A 22,763-nucleotide genomic window follows, 5' to 3' on the forward strand; every position below is an offset into this window, starting at 1 on the left:
AAAAGAAAAAAAAGAATTTTGATGCTTTTATTTTCTATTTGCAAATTTCTCCTGCTCAAGTTTTCATCGAGATGTGGACTTTAGCACATACTAATGATTTCTAAAGAGACAAACTACTTTCTAGGTGCCAGGCATCGTGGAAGGTGTGTAACCCCAAAGCACTCTTTSCAGGTGAGATTCGGTTGTTCCTGGGGCTGTTCTTGGAGCTGAAGAGTCCCAAATTACTTGGTAAGGTTAGGTCCCTTGCTGAATCAGGCTGCAATAGGTTCAGGGAAGGCTTTGGATTAGATGGGGTCATCTTTGGTCTTTTTACTCTTTAGTACAGAAATTTACCCTATTTTTGCTTCCCTTTGTTGTGCCCCCCGGTTTGCCTTCCTTGCTTTGAGGCTTGGTTATAGCAAAGAGACATATCAGGTGTATTTTACTAACATGCCCCTTTGCTCCTGCCAGTTGTTTGGAGGCAGGTTTACTCACGGAAAATCTGTTGGCCATGCCTGTAACATGCATAATGTCTTTGCTTGGAGAGAAGACAGCCATGTAGTGCGCAGCTTTGGCTCYAGCTGAACCTGAATTCTAACCAACTTCTCATCCCAGAGACAAACAGCTGCTCCAGTGAAGTCACAGACAGGGAGCCAGCCCAGCAGACATATTGTGGCTATCAAGGATGCAGGCCTGAGGGAGATGGTAGCTTTGTAAGCTAGTTCCATATTTGTAAGCTAGTTCCATATTTGAGACCCAGGCAAGAGGGACTGGGAAGGCCAGGGAGAGAGACTGGCAAGAGGGAAAGAGATTCTTCTCTCAGAATGGGAGCGAGGAGAAGGCAGAGTGATACCGTCAGCATCTCTTACATGAATGCTCTCCAAGAGAAGGAGTGCGCAGCGTAGGAGTTGGTGTGGAAAGGCATATAATCCTGTGTGTAATAGGTACGCATGCATCTGTACAGGAGGTGAAACGGGCTGGTATGCCTGAAAATGCTGTGCCTTTGGGTTCTGTAGCTGTGTAGTGAACATCTCTGTGAACAGAGATGATGCAGGTATTTACATGTTACCATTTTGATTGCTCTGTGTGTGCACATTCTCACACATATCCATGCACACACTCGAAATCAGAGGCATTTGCTTTGCACTCTGAACTTTCTGGAGCTTCTGGAGGGCTCATGTTTTGCAGCATCAGACAAGCACCCATGCGGGTGACCATTAAGCTTCTTTTGGAAAGCTCTGTTCATGCCAGAGGAGCAAGTATCAGCCAGTATTTTCACCTCTGAGCTTTTGTTGATCTTTGTAGACATTTGTTTATGAGGACCAGGCCTTTGAACTGTGTTGGATGTCTTTTGGAAGTCAAGGAGTAAGTTGGTAATGGGTAAAGAAAACATGTCCAGTGGTTTTCACTGGTGCAGAAATGGGTCAGAGCATCCTGTAGGATCACAACAGGATTCTACATCCTGTAGAATCACAACAAGCACAAGTGCAGGGTCCTGCACCTGGGAGGAATGACCCCAGGCACCAGTACAGATTAGGGGTTGACYTGCTGGAAAGCAGTTCCATACAGAGGGATCTGGGAGTCCTGGTTGACAAGTTATCCATGAGTCAGCAGTGCCCTCGTGGCCAAGAAGGCCAATGGGCTCCTGGCTGCATGAGGAGGACATTGCCAGCAGGGCAGGGAGGGGATCCTGCCCCTCTGCTCAGCGCTGGGGAGGCCAAACCTGGAGCATTGRGGGCAGYTCTGGGCTCCCCAGGACAAGAGGGACGTGGAGCTTCTAGAGAGRGGCTGGCGGAGAGCAACAAAGATGAGGAARGGACTGGAGAATCTATCGTATGAGGAAARAYTAAACCAACTGAGTGTGTTTAGCCTGGAGAGGAGAAAACTGAGGGGACATCTGATCAATATGTACAAGTACCTGAGGGAGGAAGGGGGAAACTCTTCTTGGTGGTGGCCAGTGACAGGACAAGGGGTAGTGGGTACAAATTGAAACCAAGGCAGTTTGATCTTCATGTGAGGGAGAAAGAATTCCTTTGCTGTGAGGGTGACAGAGCCCTGGAAAAGGCAGCTGAAGTGACCAGAAAGGGATGGAGAGCAGGAAGTGGGGAGGAAAGTGATGAGCTTTAACTGCAGAGAGAAGATAGTTTGCACCATTATAGCAACTTTTCCTGCTGTTCTTGCCCTGTGTGATTTGTTTTTCCCTGTTTCACAGCAGCCAGGCTCTTCCTGCTGTCCCGCTCCATGCTCTRCTTGCTCCGTCTGTGTGCTTGTCTTCTGCTGTCAGTTACGCTCTTTGATTTGTAATGAGGAACTACAGGGCCTTTCCCTCTGCCGCTTCCTCCCCCAGTGCTTGCAGCCCCTCAGTGCAGAAGGACTGGATTTAGCCACGGAAGAGCAAGCATCAAAGCAATCTCTTAGGGCTCTGTGAAACAGCTGGCTTGTGAGAAATAAGGGGCAATGGGGAGCGGTGTCTTGGGGGATCGTAACAAGCAGCCATTAGGTTCATTTGTACTCCAGGTTTGTGACATAAGGATAGCTGCTATTAAGTGAGACCACTGTATTTTATCATTTTAGAAGCCGGGAAGGTCTGCAAACACTTTTCCTCCATTCATTTAATCATCCTCTTTGGCTCTTTTCCTGTGTTTTAAGTGTGCTCACATGTTCACATGGTTCCCACCCTTTCTTAAACTGTCCGGTCCTGCCTGGGATCAGTCTTAGCAGAGCTGAGTGGATTTGCTGTCAGAACACAGGAGCTGCCTTGTGAAGGCCCAGCGGTGGTTTTCCCTCCAAGCAAAAGGTGATGAAGTTGAGATTTTCTGAGGCAGTGTGTGGCCTTGACAGTAGAGCTGTCTGGTTTTCATTTGCTTGTTTGTTTGTTTGTTTGTTGATTAAGGGGACTGGGGACTGTATTAACTGTCAGAAGGTCTCAGGACTGTTCCAACTCATAGAATCATGGAATTCTTAAGGTCGGAAGGGACCTCCAGAGGTCATCTAGTCCAACCGCCTGCACACGCAGGGTCACCCAGAGCACATGGCACAGGCTGCGTTCAAGCAGATTTTAAAGATCTCCAGACAAGGAGACTCCACAAACTCCCTGGGCAGCCTGTTCCAGGACTCTGGCACCCTCACTGGCAAGAATGTTTTTCTTAAGGTCCTGTGGAACTTTTGGTGCTTCGATTTATGGCTGTTTCCTCTAATCCTGTTGCTGGCCACCACTGAAAAAAAGGCCGGCCCCATTCTTCTCACTCCTTCTCTTAAGGTATTTATACACACTGATTGGATCTCCTCTCAGCTCTCTCTTCCTCAGGCTGAACAGCCCCAGCTCTCTCAGCCTGATCATCCTCGTAGCCCTGCGCTGGACTCTCTCCCGCAGCTCCACATCCCTCTTGTCCTTGGGAGCCCAGAGCTGGACACAGTCTCCAGATGTGGCCTCCCCAGGGCTGTGTAGAGGGGGATGATCACCTCCCTCGACCTGCTGGAGACGGTCTTCTTAATGCACCCCAGGATCCCCTTGGCCTTCTTGGCCACCAGGGCACCCTGCTGCCTCATGGTCATCGTGTCATCCACCATGACGCCCAGGTCCCTCTCTGCGAGGCTGCTCTCCAGAAGGTCACTCCCCAGTCTGTGCTGGAGGTGGCCAGGTGTCCGGGGTTATTCCTCTCCAAGTGCAGGACCCTGCACTTGCCCTTGTTGAACTTCATGAGGTTTCCCACCGCCCAGTTGTCCAGCCTGTCCAGGTCCCTCTGGATGGCAGCACAGCCCTCAGGGCTATCAGCTCCTCCTCCCAGTTTGGTATCATCAGCAAACTTGCTGAGGGAGCACTCCAGCCCTTCTTCCAGGTCGTTAATGGACAAGTTGAACAGGACCGGACCGAGGACTGACCCCTGGGGGACACCACTAACCACAGGCCACAACCACAGACTCTGCATCACTGATCACCACCCTATGGGTGGTGAAACCCATAGGTTCGAAGGTCCTGGAGAACGGGGGAGGTGCCGGAGGACTGGAAGAAAGCCAACATCACTCCAGGCTTCAAAAAGGGCAAGAAGGAGGACCCGAGTAACTACAGGCCGGTGAGCCTCACCTCCATCCCCGGGAAAGTGATGGAGCAGCTCATCCTGGCTGCTCTCTCCAGACACATGGAGGAGAAGAAGGTGCTCAGGAGTAGCCAGCATGGATTCACCAAGGGGAAATCCTGCTTGACTAACCTGATCACCTTCTACGAAGGAATATCTAGCTGGATAGATGAGGGCAGAGCAGTGGATGTCATCTATCTGGATTTGAGCAAGGCTTTTGACACTGTCCCTCACAGCATCCTCCTGGGCAAGCTCCAAAGGTGTGGGATAGATGTGTGGACGGGGAGGTGGATTAGGAATTGGCTCGATGGCAGGGTGCAGAGAGTGGTTGTCAATGGTGCGGAGTCCAGCTGGAGGCCTGTACTTAGTGGTGTCCCCCAGGGGTCAGTTCTCGGTCCGGTCCTGTTCAACTTATTCATTAACGACCTGGATGAAGGGCTGGAGTGCTCCCTCAGCAAGTTTGCCGACGATACCAAACTGGGTGGAGTAGCTGATAGCCCTGAGGGCTGTGCTGCCATCCAGAGGGACCTGGACACACTGGAGGACTGGGCGGCGAGAAACCTCATGAGGTTCAACAGGGGCAAGTGCAGGGTCCTGCACTTGGGGAGGAATAACCCTGGACACCAGTACAGATTAGGGGTTGACCTGCTGGAGAGCAGCCCTGCAGAGAGGGACCTGGGCGTCGTGGTGGATGACACGATGACCATGAGACAGCAGTGTGCCCTGGTGGCCAAGAAGGCCAACGGGATCCTGGGGTGCATTAAGAAAAGCGTCTCCAGCAGGTCGAGGGAAGTGATCATCCCCCTCTACTCAGCCCTGGGGTGGCCACATCTGGAGTACTGCATCCAGTTCTGGGCTCCCCAGGACAAGAGGGATGTGGAGCTGCTGGAGAGAGTCCAGCGCAGGGCTACCAGGATGATCAGGGGCCTGGAACATGTGCCCTGTGAGCAAAGGCTGAGGGAGCTGGGTCTGTTCAGCCTGGAGAAGAGGAGGCTGAGGGGGGACCTGATCAGCGTGTATAAATACCTCAAGGGAGGCAGTGAGGAGGAGGGGGGTGGCCTCTTTTCAGTGGTGGACAATGATAGGACTAGAGGAAATGGCTTCAAACTGAAGCATCGGAAGTTCCACAGGAACTTAAGGAAGCATTTCTTCACTGTGAGGGTGACAGAGCATTGGAACAGGTTGCCCAGAGAGGTTGTGGAGTCTCCTTCTTTGGAGATCTTTAAAACCCGCTTGGATGCAGCCCTGTGCCACGTGCTCTAGGTGACCCTGCGTGTGCCGGGGGGTTGGACTCGATGACCTCTGAGGTCCCTTCCAACCTTTGGCATTCTATGATTCTATGAAACTCCTAACTGAAACTCCCTCTGTAGGAATACAGCAGAATTTGCAGCAAGTATTGTTTTTCCAGTTTCATCAGGAAACCTGACCTGCATATCAATGTCAGGAGTTGACACGGATCTCACACAGCTTTGCATGTCCTACCTGCATGACTTTTTCCAGCTTTCTCTTTTGATCTGCTTTCTGTTGCTCTCTGGTTTTGCAGGGAAAATAGAGACCAGGTCTCTGGACATTAGCAGGGCCAGCCTGAAAGGCGCTGTGTTAGCCGAGTAGTTCTGCTCCTGCTGATTTATTCATGGGTCTGGCTCAGCTGCCTTCGCTTGCTCTTGCCACAGGGGGGATTTGAAACCTGTCCTTGACAGGCCTCAGTGTTTGGAAGAGTAAAAGCAGATTTTGAGAGCTAGTGTAAAGGCTGAGGAAGACTAGGGACCCTTCTATATACTACCTGGGGGCTCTCAGTATTTTTGTGGCAGTCCACAGTTCTCTATTCCATGGAGGGTTTTTTGTTTTGTTTGTTTTAGGGTTTGTGTTGTTTTAAGGAAAAGGCCGTTCTTTGAACCTTGGCTTTCACACGTGTTAGTTCTTCTCTTGGAATTGGTGGTTTGCCTCTGAGCTACCTCAGTCCCTCAAGCATAGGAAGAGACAGGGAAGCCAGGGCACAGCTGGGCAGGCTTCATGAGGCATCTGTCACTTCAAACCACCCAGGCTCCCTAAAGTGGGTCACTAACTCTGCTGGAGTCCACAGTGACACACACGAGGTCCGTTCAGCCTTCCAGCTAGCTCTAGCCTACGCTGGCAAAAGGGAAGGTGTGGAGAAGAGGAGCATCTGCGGGGCTGTGGTCAGCTCAGGATGCTGCTGTGCATTGCTCCCTGGTGCCCTTTGCAACCGTTTGGAACTAGAAGGGTTCTGGGCAAAGAAACGGACAAAATATTTCTGGCCTTGCTTCATGTCAGGTGCTCAGGACTAATATTACAGCAGTCTTGACACTTCAAAGACCGTGCAGGAGGAAGGCCACTCTGCAGTGGCCTTTCAGTTTCCCCAGGCCCCAGGATTACATTTCATTAAGTGAACTTCCTAGTTGCAGTGCCGGGCAGCTACCAACACTGAGGGTCTTACCAAGCTGGGGCCACGGAAAACTGTTATGACCCTATGATTCTTCAAGATTAGCATTGCCCATGCGACTAAACTCTGTAGGAAGCTGCCTCTGAAAGGCTTCTGAAAGTGTTTGTGTCTGTGGGAAGCAGCCACCAGCTCAGTTAAGCACATACTGTTTCTTTGCAGAGTTTTCTTTATCTTCTCTCTTTTCCAGCCCGTGTAAAGTCCACATCTGGTGCATGGCAATAGGTGGGCCTTGGGAGTAGTTTGTCCCCTCTGAGTTTCTGTTCATTAACCACGCTTGCAGCCTTTACTGTTACAGAAATAATTATTACTGATACTGGTTATTTCTTCACTTTTATTAAGTGGCATTTTTGTTTGCATTCTGCTAGATAGCTTAGTTTTGTCTATATAATAACTACTGCTTTCCTGCCAGCACCGACTTCTGTACCTGGGGTAGGGATTTCAGAATTGAATTTATGAAGTTCAGACGTTCAGAAGTGAATATATGAAAAGGTGTCCATTTAATTACAAGATATCTCAGTGTAAGTTGCCTGCATGCTCAGCTGAAGAGGCTGTTCCTCTCTGTGAATTATCTTTCCTGCTGTGTGTCCGTTTTCGCTGGGAAAAAGGTGGGACCTAGGTTCTGCACCAGCATGTCTGGTTTTTCACCCTCATTAGGCTTTTATGCTTTTTTTTACTTATGGGCAGAAATAGGAGTTTTGTAAGAAACCTAAACCCTGACTTTAAAAGAAGCACTCTGTAAGCAGTGGAAATAATAAAGCTTAAAGTCCTGGCACTTCCCAGATGAATTCCTTGGGGTCTGGTAGGGTTTTTGTGGTTGATTAAATGTAGTGGTATGGATCCTTGTGTAGGTTACCATATATCTAAAGGAATATGAGTTGATTGAGTCTTCTCTCCAAAGATCCTCATGTAGTAGGAACTAATTTTTCTATCTATCTGCCTATTTCCACTATAATTGTTCGAACTTGAAATTGCTGCTGTCTGCCAAATTTGGCAGAAATTGACTGTTTGTCTTTCAAGTTACTTGGTGAGAGCAGGCAGAAAGATGCGAGCACAGAGCCTGTTTGTCTCGATTCTTTAGCAAGGCAGGCTCGGGGGCATAGTCATTAAGTACATCCTTTACCCTGTTGGTGTTCCAGGGTGGATGAGGTAAAAAGCCATCCATGCAGACAAACAAGGCATGGAGCAGCTTTCACTCACAAGCTTGCAGTGGATTAAAACAAACAGCTAAGAACGGGAAGACTTCGGCATCTTTTAAACTTGTGTCTGTGCCCTGGAGTGTTGTAGTGCCTGATCATTTTCACCCCATTAGACAGAACCTGCTAGGCTTTCTTATAGTGTAACTCCTATAATGTGCCCTCTTATTTAGTTTTCAGCAGCGTTCTGCTCAGATGATGAAAGCAGCTGGGCTTCCAGTAACGTGCACTTTGCGTTTAATAGTATTTGTAGGTCAGTTGGGGAGAGGGAAATAGTGTTGCCCAACTTTTATCACTCCCTCGTTCGTGCAGTGGAGTCGCTCTGTGCCTGCTTACACTGCCTGCCTTCCTCGTGCAGAGATAGGATGCCTGTTGCTTTGCCCTCCGAGAGTCTGCAACATTCCTAATCCATGGGTTCCGCCTCTTGCCTCCCGCTGTCATGGGCTGAGGCCTGATGTGCTGAACACAAGTGTGTTTTTCAGTAACCATTGTTCCCAGAACTCAGCAGGCTGAAGGCAGGTGAAGAGCAGATAAACACCAGAGTTCAACAACCGGACAGACATAGCAGAGCACACATGTTGTGTCCACCCCCAAATCAGACGGTGTAGAGGAGGTTGCTGCCCCAGCACTCAAAGCAGGCTCAGGCAGGACAGCACCAGTATGAGGTGAGTGCAGTTGCAGAGACCTTTGCAGATTTTCTGTCAGCTGGCTTTGCCCAGACCTCTGGAGCCAGGTGGGGTCCTTTTCTAGCTTTTACTGCGGTACGACTCCTTTTGTACCTCCTGATCCGAGCTGACACTCACCCTTTCTCTGTTGCGGTTTATTTGAGGCAGGCTGTTCCTCTTGTTAGCCACCCTTTGCAACGGAGCGGGCAGCAGCATTGTGCTGCAGAAAATGTATGGGAGGATCACGTCCCCTGACTTTCCAAATGTCTACCCAAACCACAAGGAGAGAATCTGGAATATTACTGTCCCCAAGGGATATTCTGTCCGCATCTACTTCACTCACTTCAACTTGGAGCTGTCCTACTTGTGTGAATATGATTATGTGAAGGTATGTGCAGAGGTGTGTGTATGTGACAGGTTAAGTTCTTTAGAAATGGGTATAGGTGATGCTGAGCATGCACAGGCCCAACATAACAGCTTTAAGCTGTAGGTTTTGGTCTGCTAGTAAAGTTAGGCTCAGTCAAGTTCAGACTCAGTTGATTTATAAAGGATGTGTTTGCTGAGGCCCACAGTACCAAGAGATAGAACTAATTGTCAAGTTGAAACATCAGAAACTTAAATTTCTTGATGTCAAGAAACTTTTGGTTTTCCTGTCTCATAAAGGAAGAAGATTGAAATTTTGTCCATAATAATATTTGGGAATACTTCACTTAACAGCCTTCCTCCAAGAGCTCTATTTTGTTAGTTACAGGGTGTGATTTAGACTAGCATTTAGTGATGTACACAGAGCATAATGGGAGACTATAAATGTGTAAGTCATAGTCTTAAACAAGATACTAGACTTGTCAAAAGATATGCTTGCAACACTTACTATCATGCTTTTGTTAGCTAATGTGGGGAATAAGGGCAAGAAAAAGAGCTACTGGCTTTTGGAAATGTTTGGGTGATTAACAGTGCCCCGGAAAGGTTTGTACTCCACACACCAGCGTGTGCTCTAGCCTAGACAACCTAATAATTTTAAGCCACGTTGCCTCTACTCATTTTATGGTTTAGACACTGCATCAACAGCACTTTTGAACCTGGTAGAGCCAGATCAGGCAGCGTTGTTCCCCTTTGAGATGATCTGACTTCTGTGGTTTAACAGGGGCAAGATGCTCCTGTTTACCCTAATCCACATTGTTCTTCATCTCATTTTCTTTGGGCAGATCAGAGTACTTGTTTTGATAGAGTTCTTAGACACACAGTTTTATCACTACCATGGACTGCATGAATTCCATGTATCAGAACATTTATCTTGTACTAAAATAATGTAAGATAAATGAAGGGCAGAGATTGGAATAAGTGAATCATAGAGCATGTGAGTCATTAGTTTAAAAAGTTCTTTATTATACATTTGCAGTTACTAGTGCGTGAAACCTTTTTACCTCATTTGTCTGTGGCTTTATCCTCAGTCAAGTCTCCTACACATTAAGATCTGACTGGCTTTGAGAGGCCGAGTTTAACAAGAGCAAAATGTACAGAAAACAACGCATGGTGCTGATAGCCTCGGCTGCCCTCAGTGCTTTGTGGGGCCTCTGAAAGGAAGAAGGGAGACAAAATTAAGGACTTAAGTCACATAGGACAGGGAAATCCTCTTTTATGTGTCACTGGATCCAAAAGCCACTTCTGAGAGCATGCAAGCGTAGAGGTGTCCTGAGCTTCCTTTCACACACGAGGCATCTTGTGGAGCACTGGCCACCAAGTGAACACATGGAGCAAGGATTTCTTCCCCTTGCATGGCAGCCGTGGCGGAGCTTAGGGAGAGCAGAGCTGCACGGTGAGCTGATTGCCGTGTCCTTGTGTGCTTTGCAGCTGAGCTCTGGTGGGAAGACCTTGGTGACACTGTGTGGGAAGGAGAGTACAGACACTGAGGAGGCACCAGGCAACAAGACGTATGTCTCTGTTGACAACAACCTCATGGTGACATTTCGTTCCGATTACTCCAATGAGAAACCCTTCACGGGCTTTGAGGCCTATTACGCTGCTGAAGGTAGGAGACCAGCCCCTCTCTGTAGATGGAAGAGCCCCAGCTATGGTGGGGTTGCTGCTGCTTTGGGCCAAGTCTGGCTGCTGCTGTTGGGTGAGAGAAGGCAGCTTGCTCATATGGAGGAGCAAAAAAAGGAAACGGCCACCAAAAATAAACCAAACTCACAGTGAGCAGCGTGGCTCGTGCCAGACAGCGTGTTGTTAAAGGATGTCAGTTGCCTGACGTTGCTTTTTCACTTGCTAGATATCGACGAGTGCAAGCAGCAGTTTGACGGCGAGCCCCTCTGCAATCACCACTGTCACAACTACCTGGGGGGCTACTACTGCAGCTGCCGCGTTGGCTACACGCTGCATGCCAACAGGAGGACGTGCACAGGTGAGGCTCTGCTGCACCGAGAGCTGCTTTCCTGCCTGCAATACCCACTTAGAGCCAGTCCAGACAATAGGGTCAAGACTGAGGCTGCTTTTTTTGTTGTTGTTGCTTTTAACAGCCCGTGTGGACCTTGTGTGGTTAGAAGGAGGTGCAGAGGTTTAGTCAAGGCTGTGAGCAGAATGTCTGCTTTGCAGAGTGGCTTTGAGCTGATCGCTATTCTTCCGGATGCTGTAGGCCACAATAAAATGGTGCGTTGGTGTGTGGCAGGTTGAGAAGAGAAGCCAGGAGCTGTCACTGTGAAAGAAATTGGCTTTGATCGCTCTTTAGGCAGCATCCACCTGTGGTAGGCTTTAGAGAGGCTGGATGGAATAGAAGCTTGTTTTTCACTGCCCAGTCCAGGTGCTCCAAGCTTCAGGGAAGCCAGTGCTAGCAGGGCTGGCCGCACCACATGTTCTCTGCCTACTGAACACTGAGTATTGTGGACATGAGTTAGTAGATGAGTTGGAAAGACTAACAACTAAGTTGCCAAGTCAAATGGAGGAAGAGTTTGCTTGTTTTTCCCAGGGGAACACGGACTGGGAAGCAATACAATCCCCATATTGCCGACAGCAGATACAATCAACCACGCATTAAGTGGGAGGCGAGGCCAGGCACAGATCTGCTGTTCAGAAGGGCGTGCAGCGTGAAGTGTACCTGCACGGTTCCTGCCTGGCTCCGCTGCTCTGTGCACAACTGGGGAAGGCAAGCTTAGCTGTTGGCAGGCAGCAGGTGTCTGAATCAGTGCAGTGATCGACACCTCAGGATTCACTTTGTCTGCAGCAAAACATGTGCAGACACGCGGTGTTGGATTCATCCTTGGTGAATACAGCTCTGCCCACCTGGAGTTGAGTCCTGTCTGGAAAGAGCCAGCGCTCTTAACTGTTCACTAAATATTGTCAGAGGTAGCAGCACCTTCCTTGAGCTCCCCAGTGCCACAAGGCACAGTTGGATGTTGCTTCCACTGCTGAAGGCCACCTTGACATTCACTGTTCTAAATGCTCTCCAACCTTGGCTGTCTGGGTCTGATTCAGGACTGAAATTCTGTTCACATCCCCAGTGTTAGAACAGGCCCGTTCCCTGTTCACCCTCCCCTTGCCAGAGCTGGCTTTCAGCAGGAGCAGTAGGCGAGTTTATCCATGCCGTAAAGGTCTGATCGCGGAGGTGCAAAGGAGTCCCTGCAGGGTCCCGTCGCGTGAGCTGGTGCCCGCGCCGCGGCGCCCGCTGGAGGGAGCCCCTCGGCAGCCTGGGGCGGCCCTGCGCTGCCGCCGTGGGGCACGCGCACGCGGCAGTGCCAGTGCCAGGGGCAGCCGTCAGGCTGCAACGTGCTCCTGGTCCGCAGGCTTTCATATGCCTCGGCTGAGCAAAGTGAGGTTCTCTGTAAATTGCCCTCTGGAGAGGAGGTCACAGTTTTGAATTTGGGCTCCCGTGTGAGTAGGCTGATGTTGACAGGCTTCTTTTTCTTTCTCCTTTATTTTCCAGCGTGAGATAATTACACTTCTCACTGTGGCAGAGGTGGAAATACGGGCTGGGAATAGCTGGCTTGTCGTCCCTCCTGTCCCACCAGTAGCTGACACAGTCCGCGAGAGGCCAGTCTGCACTTGCTCCGTGCCTTGTACGTGTTCGGGTTTGTTACCTTTCAGACCTGCCTCGAGGAGACAATAAAGAGGCTGTGCCTTGTTGGAAGCTCATGGCATCCCCTGAGGTGTTTGTTTTCTTGCATTTCTCCTGTGTCACTAGGGAAAGAAAAATGTAGAGAAGGCGGGGGGTGAGAAGAGAGAAGGCAGTGTGAAAGGTCCCTGAGCATCACAACGACCTAAAGCCTCTTGTGCTAAGACCCGCTCTTCCGCTCGGCTGTTCAGGAATGCTCAAACCAGAACACAACACAGGCCACACGTTTGTTCCCTCCATATTCCTTTTAGATAAGTTCTTGTCTGCTCCCAAATTTGTATATAGAACCTGTTTATATTCGGGGGGTTTTCCCTTTGGAAAAAGCTTGATTTTTTTTTTCTGAATTCTACTTTTGTATCTCTGGCCATATATCCCCCTTCGGGAATCTTGCCTTGTTGCTAAAATTCATTCCGGTGAGTCTCCGAGTTCGGTAAAGTCATGCAGGTATCAGGAAAAAACAGAGCTTAGGAGAGGACAGGTGCCTCGCCTCTGCAGGAGGGAAAGCAGGAGCGTCCTGCCCAGAACAGATGCAGTGCAGGAATGCACTTCCGTGCAGCTGCCTGTGCCATGGATTGATCCTGTCTCAATCCCGCAGGGCCTTTCCCTGCCCTATATCCGTATCCCTCAGCTGTCCCATTGAAATGGGCCCTGTCTGGGGCAGGGAGCACCTTGCAGTGGGCTGGGAGCATCAAGCTCAGTACCTGTCAGTGACGGGAGCCCCCAGCCCCGCTGGAGATAATGTGATGATAATTGCAAGTAGGAGGTTAACAAGGCAGAGCTGAGCAGCTGCAGGTGAGCTACTATAAACCAAGCTTTGTTTAAAAAGCTCAAGGGATTAAGGATCATTAGTCAGTGAGCATCCCTTTATTTCTGCAATTTAAAAGAAGTTGCTTTAATTATCATTTATGAAGCTTCATTTTTCCAACCTCGTCTCTTCAGCACCTGGATTGTAAATGGGAGCAACGTTTCTCGGAGTGAATGTGGGAGACAAGATGGATCTCGCTGGTGAGATGTTTAACTCCCTTCAGGGCCTTGTGTTTGCAAGCTCCTGTGTCACCTAGGGCGAGTCACTTGATTCCTCTGCTTTGAGCATCTCTCCGTGAGATGGAAGGTCACAGCACTGCTTGGACCTGCTGGGGAAGATGCTTGGTAAGACCCGTAGAAGGCAGAGGCTGCAGAGGACTCGTTTTGGGATGGTGTGGCTCTGCAGGAGACTGCTGACACTTATTGCTACTGTATTTAATCTTGTGTGGAAGCTGCTTCCTGGTCACAGTAGGTCTGTGATCAAAGCATGACGGAGTGATGTGATTTGTGACCCGCCTTTCATTAGGGACCTAATGAGCCGCTAACAGTGGGCTTGCAGGGTTTGAGGGCGTCATTTTTCAGAGGTCAAGTCTCTGGCAAACAGCTTACTATGATTAGCATGAAAATATGGCCTAAGCATAATTGAGCACACCTTGGGCAGCATTAAAGCCTGGACTTAGAAGTCTGGGGACAGTATAAAAGCTGGGGGATGCTGGGAATTATTTAATCCTTTTTGTGCTGGCTAGATCATGACTTGCTTGCTTGCAGACCTGGGGAAAAAGTATTGCCCTGACAAAGGGAGCTCTCTATGGCCACATCCAGGAGGTACTGAGGAAGAAAGGGCCCAGTATGAGCCATTTCATCGTGAAGCTGCATGTTCCCCGCAGTCTAGCACAGAGTATCTGCTGTTGGGTTGGCTGGTTTTGGCTCCTGTGGCTACAAGTCAAGAGAGTTTATGGGTGATGACTCATATTTTCCCAAACTGCGTTGTAAAAATCTCCCATCAAAATTACGAAACTGAGCTTAAAGGAGCCAGGTGTAATGAAGCATGAGGAGCTTTGTCTCTCTCCCCTTCTTTAGTCCTTCAAAACACAGTGAAGGCCCCTTTTCTTAACAGAGTATTAGCAGTGCCCTGTTCTTACCATGTGTGCTGTGGGAACGTGTGAGGTCTGCCAGCGTGGTGGTATTTGGTGGTGCTCAAGCACCACGTGGGGATCGCTGCCCCATTGAGCTGCTCCCTAACACCGCTCTCTGCCCTAAGAAGGCTCTGCCGAATGGGCACTGCCGGAGTGGGTCAGCCGAGGATCCCCAAGCCTGATGTCCTGTCTCGGGCACAGCTCGGCATCGTGCATGTCCCTGCAAGAGAGATTTCAGTAAGTGAGTTTGGAAGCGCACTGCCCCATAGAAGCACAGTTACTGTGCAGTATATCTTGTGTTGTCTGCATCTTCCATCGCTTATGGTGAATTTATGGCACTAAGCTATAAGATATCTAAATGTGTATGTATAAATATAAACATAAAACTTTTATTCCATGTAGCAGCAAAGTGCACAGATTAATTTTGTGCTGTTTCTTAGTCCTTTGTATCAGATTTGTATTCTTTGGCCTTAGATCTCATTAATGGTCCCTTTTCCCTTTTGGTACTGGAGAATGGAAACCTCCTTTGGAAACTGTAGTGGTAGGTTATATGTAGAGTTTTTCTGGCTCTGCATACTTAAATGTGTTTGTGTATGTACATATGCATTCCCACACAGTGGCCTCTTCACCCTTTCTCTATTACGTGGATTTTGTGCTGAATTTTCATTTAATGAAATTCCTTTAAACTTACTATTTAAAATGAAGCTAAGGTGGTAATTATGGTAGGGTATAATGAATAGATGCCAAGGCGATGTTGCCTTCTACCTCTGAGGTTATTGTAACAGCATTGGGGCTTGTCTGCCCAAGTATCCCGTATGTGCAGAGCAGCTCCGCGCCCTGGGAAAAGCTGCTCAGCAGGGAGTGAGGAAGGATTCCGATGCGGAGCTAACAGCTTGAGATTTTTAACTTCCTAATGACTGCAGCAGGGAACTGCGGGTGTAAATGCGGTGCTCATTAAATTGTGGCTTGCACGGGTGAGGCTTCATGCCGAGTCTTTATCCACACCCAAGGATTTTATATTTTCATTCGGTCTTTCCCTATAATTGCCTCAGACTACCCTATAGGGCTGTGCAACAGGGGCATGTATTAGCTGTGCGAGGAAAATTTGGTCTTTAAAGGAGAAATGGGCTTTTTTTGTTGGTGTTTTTCCTCTGGGGCATGTTTGGGAGCCCCAGACCACCAGAGCTGCCTATGGAGCAGGTTAGGGGGGTTCTCAGCGTGGCCTTGCAGCAGGTGGAAGGAAGCGTTCGAGCGGGGCGGCCCAGCCCGCGAGGAGGCAGCGCGTCCCTGCGGTGCCGTGAGCGGCGCGGGCGGGAAAGCAGCCTTTACTCTCACATCGCCATCAAAAGCCACCGTAGTTGGAGGCGCAGTCTGGAATTAAAGAACATGCCTTTAGCTGGGAAGGATGAGGTAAAAGCAATTAAGACAAAAAAAAAACCCTCTCTGGTAATCTTCTACAAGTACAGCACAAAAGGAAAAGATTTAATTTCCATTGTAGCTCAGCTGATTTGCTGGTGTAGAGCAGTGTGCTATTAAGCTAGATTAGACAGCCAGAACCTCCAGGTGAATTAGTGATGCCTTCTCTGTTTCTTTGGGCATTTTAAACAGCAGTTAAAAATGGGTAGAGTGTTCAGCTTCACAGGATAGGGTTTTATAGGTACGTTTTAATTGCTTTAATCTGTACCTTTGTCAGCTATGCTTGAAAGATAACTTAAGACAATGAATTCAGAATAGCGCACGGGCAGATGTGCCGTGTGTGTAAGTCCCTGTGCTCATGGATAGGTTTATATCAAATAAAAGCAATTGCTCATAGCTGCGTGGGAAGATGGGCAGAGAAATTGTTTTAAAAATGCTAAAAGGAACCCAAAGGCATCGTTACTTCTGTTGTGTTACTATAGGTGTCCTAAGAGTCATACAAATATAAAGCAAAAGGATGATCCCTTTCCCCCTTTCCCTTTTCTTTCCAAGGAAATGATCTTATCTGAATATTTCCTACAGCAGCGAGTAGGTCTATTGCACAGGTATAGAATGGAAATAGGCTTGAAGCAAAAGCTTAGAATCTTGGATAGCAAAATCCAGAGGTTTAGCTAAGAGTCAGTAATGTTCATTTTATCACTCACAACTCAGTCCCTTTCCATTAATATGACAACCTTAAACCCTATGGTCTATTTTAGATGATAATCTGTAATTAATGACTGGATAATGGCATTTTTGTTGATGGAGGTTAGTATAGTGTGTTTGAGGATACAATTCAAAGTCAAACAATTTCCCTCTTGCAATTAATTTAGCATCACAGTAGTGCAAAAATATGCCAATGTTACCAGCCAGTCTAGCATTCCCCATCAATTAAAGGATTGCTCATACAGCTTTTGCAGCACATTAGAAAACCTTTGTTCCCAGCTGATCAAAGCACCACTTCACAGCGATGAGATGCTGTCGACAAGCAGAGATCCTCGGGGCACTTGTAGCTCTTCCTTCTTGCTTCTCTTCAGCAGGGAACATTTGTGGCTCCAATTGTGCCGGCAAGAGGCACAGCTGGTTTTGCTCAGAGAATACAATTGTGCTCTAAATGTCTGGCAACGATAGCATTACAGAGAGCTGCATCGAGAGGCTTCTGGCATTGAGAAGCTGATAGCTGTCCTGGTACTCTGTGCACTCGGTTACAGCAGACAGGCTGCAAATTTAACACCTCAGAACATTTCTGCTGGCTTCCAGACACGCTCACTTCTGACCTCTAGTCCTGTGACTGTTAAGATGATGTTTTTCCCCGCTGTCTTTCGCTGCATCACTTGCGAGATAGGAACGTGGGTAGGTGTTGCATAATGCCAGTGCCCTAATCCTTCCGCAACAGACAGGGCAGCTCTCTCGGCAATGAAATGTGTGAGGCTTTCGGTGAGGGGTTTAATCTATGGCTCCAAGGCTCCCTTTAAGGGATATACTGATGTCAAAAAAGATCCACTACCTTGACACAGAGCAGGTGGACAGAGTTAATGCAGCTGTGATCATTGCTGCTTTTTCTTCTAGACCAGTGTCAAGAATCTGGTGTTTTCTTTTTTTTCTTTTTTTTTTTTTTTTTACTAAAAGAACTGGCAGAGGCACCAGCTCTCATTACCCAAAACCCTGTCCTTGTGCAGCTACAGTATCCAGGTGGATAACGATGCAATTTGAGGTGCTTTTCCACATTAAACATCTCCACAGAGAGTTGTGTCCCTATGAGGTCCCAAAGGTAAGCTGAGGTTTTGCTGCCTTTCATCACAGCCTTTGTGAGATAGGACCAGTTCTTTCTTTTACTGCATCTTTCTCAGACTGTGTCTTGAATCACTCATTTGCAGATATATCTCCCAGTATCTCATTTATTTCTTCTTCCTCTCATGTCCTCGTAAGTTTTGTTGTTTTATTCTTTATTCACTGCTTCCTCCTTTGGGAAATTCACCAAACACGAGGACAAATTTACATGTATGTGTGCTGAGTGATTTGAAAGACTTAAGGATTTTATTCCAGCCTTAAACTAATGATGTCAAGAGAACCAGGTAAATCTTTTCGGATTCAGTTTTGTTATCTATAAAATAGACCTGATGTTTTATAGATACTGAATCCAGAAAGATTTACCTGATTCTCTTGACATCATTAGTTTAAGGCTGGAATAAAATCCTTATGTTCACTTCCTAGGTAGTGTGAAGCACTGAGGACGCTTAGTTATAAGGTGCTCTCTGAGTGATGAGCCATCATCGTAACCACCATCCTTTCTTCTGTTGGCTTTGGAAGAAAAGACCATTCAAGTTTACTTACCTACTTACTGGGGAGAGGCACTGTATTAAAATGAGTATGTTCTTTCATAATCTTTAGTGGGGGAAGAATTTTTTTTTTTTAAGGTGACATGTCTCATTCTTTTCAGATTAAAATTGCCAAAGTTTGGCTCATTTTGCAGAAAGACTTTGCCTCCAAAAATCAAGAAGCACACCAGTATTGTAACTATGGTTCTGGGACTGGTATCGCTGGAGCATGCGCTGTTTGTAAGATGGAATACACAGCAGAAGGTAGGTACAAGGTCTCTTTTAATGCTTGGGTCCCGACTTTTCCCAGAACTTCATTCTAGTAAGGGCTGAATATCACCCAAGCAGATAAACTGCAGTTGTGCACTTAATTTTCAGTACTGTACCAACTAAGCACCGCAGTACTTCACATACCAAAGCAGAGTTTTAGCAGAGCTCCAGTGTAAGAGGTCTGTTTCAGACAGAGATTGTGTTTTAGGGAGCACGTTCCCTTTGGGGTGCTGGTGTGTGTTTAGGCAGCAGATCTGCTGGGCCGGGAGCTGCAGCGTGGGGTCTGTGTAAGTGAAACAGTGCAGAGAGGGGGCGGCTAGGATGTGGAGGGCTTCTTGTTTGTTCTGGTTTCTTTTCTCCTGGGAACATTTAGCAGCAGCTGATGGAGCGGCGCTGAGGGGCCGCTGCTGCGGTGCTGAAGCACCACCGCATGGTCGCGCCCCACCAGTGCAAGCACGCTGCGCTCCTCGTGGGTGACCCTTGCAGCGCTTAACAGGTAGGGCTAAACACGGCGGTGCCGTTTCTCAGTACCAGTTTGTGTCGCTCGTTATAATTATGAGGCATATTCAGTACACTGAATTTGTTAGCAATCGTCTTTTCCTTGATATCCCCCTCGGAATTATGTTTCTGTGTATGTATGCCAGGGCTGATGCTCTTTGAACAGTGCTGCTTAGAGATTTGCCTGTAATTAATGTGAGAAGAAAAGAATGATTTTTACAAAACATTTTAGTGTTTCACAAGATCAGTGTAGTGAGAATATTTACCGTTCTTTCATTTGTTGCTGCACCCCTCCAGGGATGTTAAAACTAGAATATGTGGGTCATGCCTGCTGAATGAGCATTTCATATTCAGTTCTTAATAGCATTCTGCTTCTCAGTAAGCTGTTTGGGAGGATCATCTCAGCTCTGTGTGTTTACAGCACTATTTCCAGATCACACATAGGCCTTTGTTGTGAAAGGAACACCAACTTAACAAGCACCATGAGAACACACTGGCCCTAACTGTATTGTACTCTAGTTCTACCTACTACGGTTATTCTCTCATCTAATTTGATGGCTACACACACTTGCTGTTTCTGTAGAAACCCAGACCAACCAAACAGATGTGAGGCGTGGTATTCAAGAGGATATGGCATGAAAGGTATGTGTGTATGGAAATAGATACAGGGGGCCTGTGTTCTGGGCTTTGGGTTTTGCTGCTCCGTGCCATTTTTCCTGGGACAAGTGCTGAAACTGCTACAAGAAGCCCTGGCCAAGAGTATCAGTAAGTCAGTGCTAATAGCCACAAATAGGAAAGTCTCATAAAGCAAGAGTCTTCCAAAGCTAGTGATAGAAGTGACAGTATGAGAGGTATCTTCCTTTCTGCATAGTAACTGTCCCTGCTTGTCAAAGCGCATTTTGTATTTATGTTTTAATTTCTGCCATTCTTTCTTTAAAAACATGAACACCTGTTTCATTACAGTGTTCAGGGCTTCTTTTTTTTGTCCACAGGGAAAATGAAGGGCCTAGAATTTTATGATACCCACACAGCTTGGCTGCTGCTCCTTCGAGTTGGTCTTGTTTTCCTCTGTTAAATTGCTTACCCTTTGAAAGATGCCTTATCTGTCTCCACTGTTTTTGGCATGATGGATTATTGCCAGAAACTCAACAGTTTTAGCTTGAAGAGTGAAAAAGCTGTCTCTCTAGCTTATTTCATTTCCTTCATGAAGATGCAGTTTCATAAATGACTCTTTCTTGCTGCATTTGAAGTGTTTGGCTCTGGCGCAGGCAGAGCAGTTAGTTAAACGGTGCTCCAGCAGCATTTGAGGGGAACCTTTACTGCAGAGAACTGCTTTGTGGGACTGCTGTAATTCTAAAAGAGTGAGGCTGGGAAGAAACACTTGACAGATTAAAAGTTTAATTGTTAATTGTTCCTCTTATCTTTTAGAGTGCCTCTATATTCCAATTACCCTAATTTACATTCAGAATAAACACACTTGCTCCCCAGAGCCCACATTGCTTTGCAAAAGTGTGTCTCTTGATTACAGAACTCTTGGAAAGCCTACCTGTTATACTGACTGATGAAAATTGTACTCTTAAATCAATTCACTCACAATTTTACTATTCCAAAACAAACTAGGAATTGCATGTAGGCTCATTAACCTAACTTTATTCACAGGAGTTTATCCAAGAGTTAACATTCCTCCTTGCATTTATTATTTTGCAGTTTGTCCATGTTCCACAAAGAATGCACATCTATAGATGGAGGGACAAGAGCCAAGCCGAGAGAAGTTCCCTGGCAAGTGATGTTAATTACCGAGCATGGAGGATTAGGAGGTAGTTGGCTTTGTGTGACAACTGGGTTTTAACAGCTGCTTGTGCTGTAGTGGATCAAAGAAATGCCTTAGCTTTGAGGATTAAATTGGGGGGTTTGAACAGACATTCTATTCACTATGAGCAAGCCTATGCATAATAAATTTTTATTCATGAAGGTTACAGAACTGATCTTGTCCATTTTAACAATGATATTGCCTTGATTAAGCTGCCGCATAAATTTTCAATTAATTAGTGTGAATACTGCCTACCCCTTTGTTGACCAGGTAAAGAAAGATTTCAAATGAAAACAGGCAGTCTACAAGGTTGGCCAAGTTGACTGTGGTTTCTGCTTGATACTGCTCTACTCAGTATCAAGTCTATGGATGCATATTCAAATAAATCATGTAGTGGAAAATCCTTCCTGCTACAGAGAACGTGCTGTGCACAGGGGGTGGAGGAAGGGTCCAAACACATTGTCACAGGGACCAGGGCTGACCATTTGCTGCCTTCAATGCTCAGTCCAGCAAGCCGTTCGTCAGTGGTACTGCATCCTGCCACTTAAGACTGCACTTTCGCTGGCCCTTTCTGACCCTCTAGTAGAGTAACTAGACACAGGGAATCAGGGAACTTCAAGTAATGTGTAATTTCTGTCTTTCCTACATTATTAAATAGTCTACGCCCTGAAGAAATATAAATACTTAAAACACCCAGCACTCAACCATTACAGGAAATTGAACAATTCCAGTTAAACACAGCCATCCTCCTAAAGAAACTTACGATGACCTACCTATTCAAAAGCTAGATTGGTAATGCTGCAGTTTTTCAGTATCCAGTGAAAGTTTAATAAGAGATTTGTTCTCAAACTAGATGAGCATGGGGTACTCTAATCACTCCATAATATATATTTAATACTTGAAAAACCCCAGTAGCATCAGCTACACCTGACTTGGAGGCCATGGATATGATCCACCTCAGGGAACAGAGCAGTTATGGGCTCTGCACTTAACTGTCGGCACAGCTGCAGAGCCAAAGGACTTCTTGTGGGCAGCAGCAAAAAGCACCATTGCACCAGTGGAGTTTTATATAGAATAAGCTTTTACCTTAAAATTTATTAAGAGGATAAAAATACAAGCTTTGTCAATACATCACCTGACAAGAGATCATCAGGACCAACTGAAAACAACTTTTATAAAGCTCCTAATAGAAACCGTTTTTACTAAACATGCCCACAGTAAATACATCCCCTTATTTTTAAGATTCTCATTTTTTGCATCTCACTTCCATTATTAAGGTAAATCTATAAAGTACAGAATATGAAGTCTTTTCTTTTTTAAAAAAGAGACTCAACACTTGCATATGGTATCAATAGCATTTTATTTACTTATAAACACTAGAATATGCAAAGCATTTAAATATCACTAAAATTTAAAAATACTTCCAAGACTTTTGGGAATTGTGCTTCCAAGTCAGGGAATACTGAACTTATTAGCAAAGACTACTCGGTGGTGCTGCCAACCAACCTGTTAAGACCTAAACCTGGACTTACATAATTAAAATAAAAGTAAAGCCATGCTAATCACAAAAACTTACCATAAAGTTCCTTGCAGGGATGTCACAGTTAAGTCTTTGGAGGTCCCCGAATACCATTTTTAAGTGTTACTCAGCAGAAGTAGCTGGTAATAGTGCAAGTGCTAAAATGCAAAATTCACAGATGGTACAGAGTTTGGAAATCATTCTGATTTAGGTGCAGAAAAAAAATATCCAAGCAACTTTTTTGCAGTGGGGTAGGAACAAATGTGGGTTTTTTTAACCTGTGTTTACAGGTTTACAGCCTCTCTTTATACATTTATGATGTGCACTGAGACCCAGATGGTTTTTTTAGCTCAATTCAAGGGCAAAACTACTCATAATGCAGTTTTAGGCACTATTTAGACCATCTTATATTCAGTAGCCTTAATGACTGCATTGTCATCGATATCTGACTTGAAAGTTTAATAGCCACGTTTA

The 22,763-nt window shown here is 46.6% G+C and overlaps 1 protein-coding gene across 1 annotated transcript; it reads left to right on the plus strand.

Moving 5' to 3' along the window:
* Positions 1-7,657: 7,657 nt before the first annotated feature.
* MASP2 (mannan binding lectin serine peptidase 2) lies at positions 7,658-12,455 on the plus strand. Its single transcript, XM_026053552.1, has 6 exons — positions 7,658-7,662; positions 8,309-8,374; positions 8,543-8,762; positions 10,226-10,403; positions 10,644-10,775; positions 12,291-12,455. The coding sequence occupies exons 1-6, from the start codon at positions 7,658-7,660 to the stop codon at positions 12,293-12,295; spliced, it is 606 nt and encodes a 201-aa protein (XP_025909337.1). The 3' UTR covers positions 12,296-12,455.
* The last annotated feature ends 10,308 nt before the right edge of the window (positions 12,456-22,763 follow it).

Source organism: Nothoprocta perdicaria, unplaced genomic scaffold, assembly GCF_003342845.1.
Source record: "Nothoprocta perdicaria isolate Ctin4 unplaced genomic scaffold, notPer1 scaffold_117, whole genome shotgun sequence".
Lineage (NCBI taxonomy): Eukaryota > Metazoa > Chordata > Aves > Tinamiformes > Tinamidae > Nothoprocta > Nothoprocta perdicaria.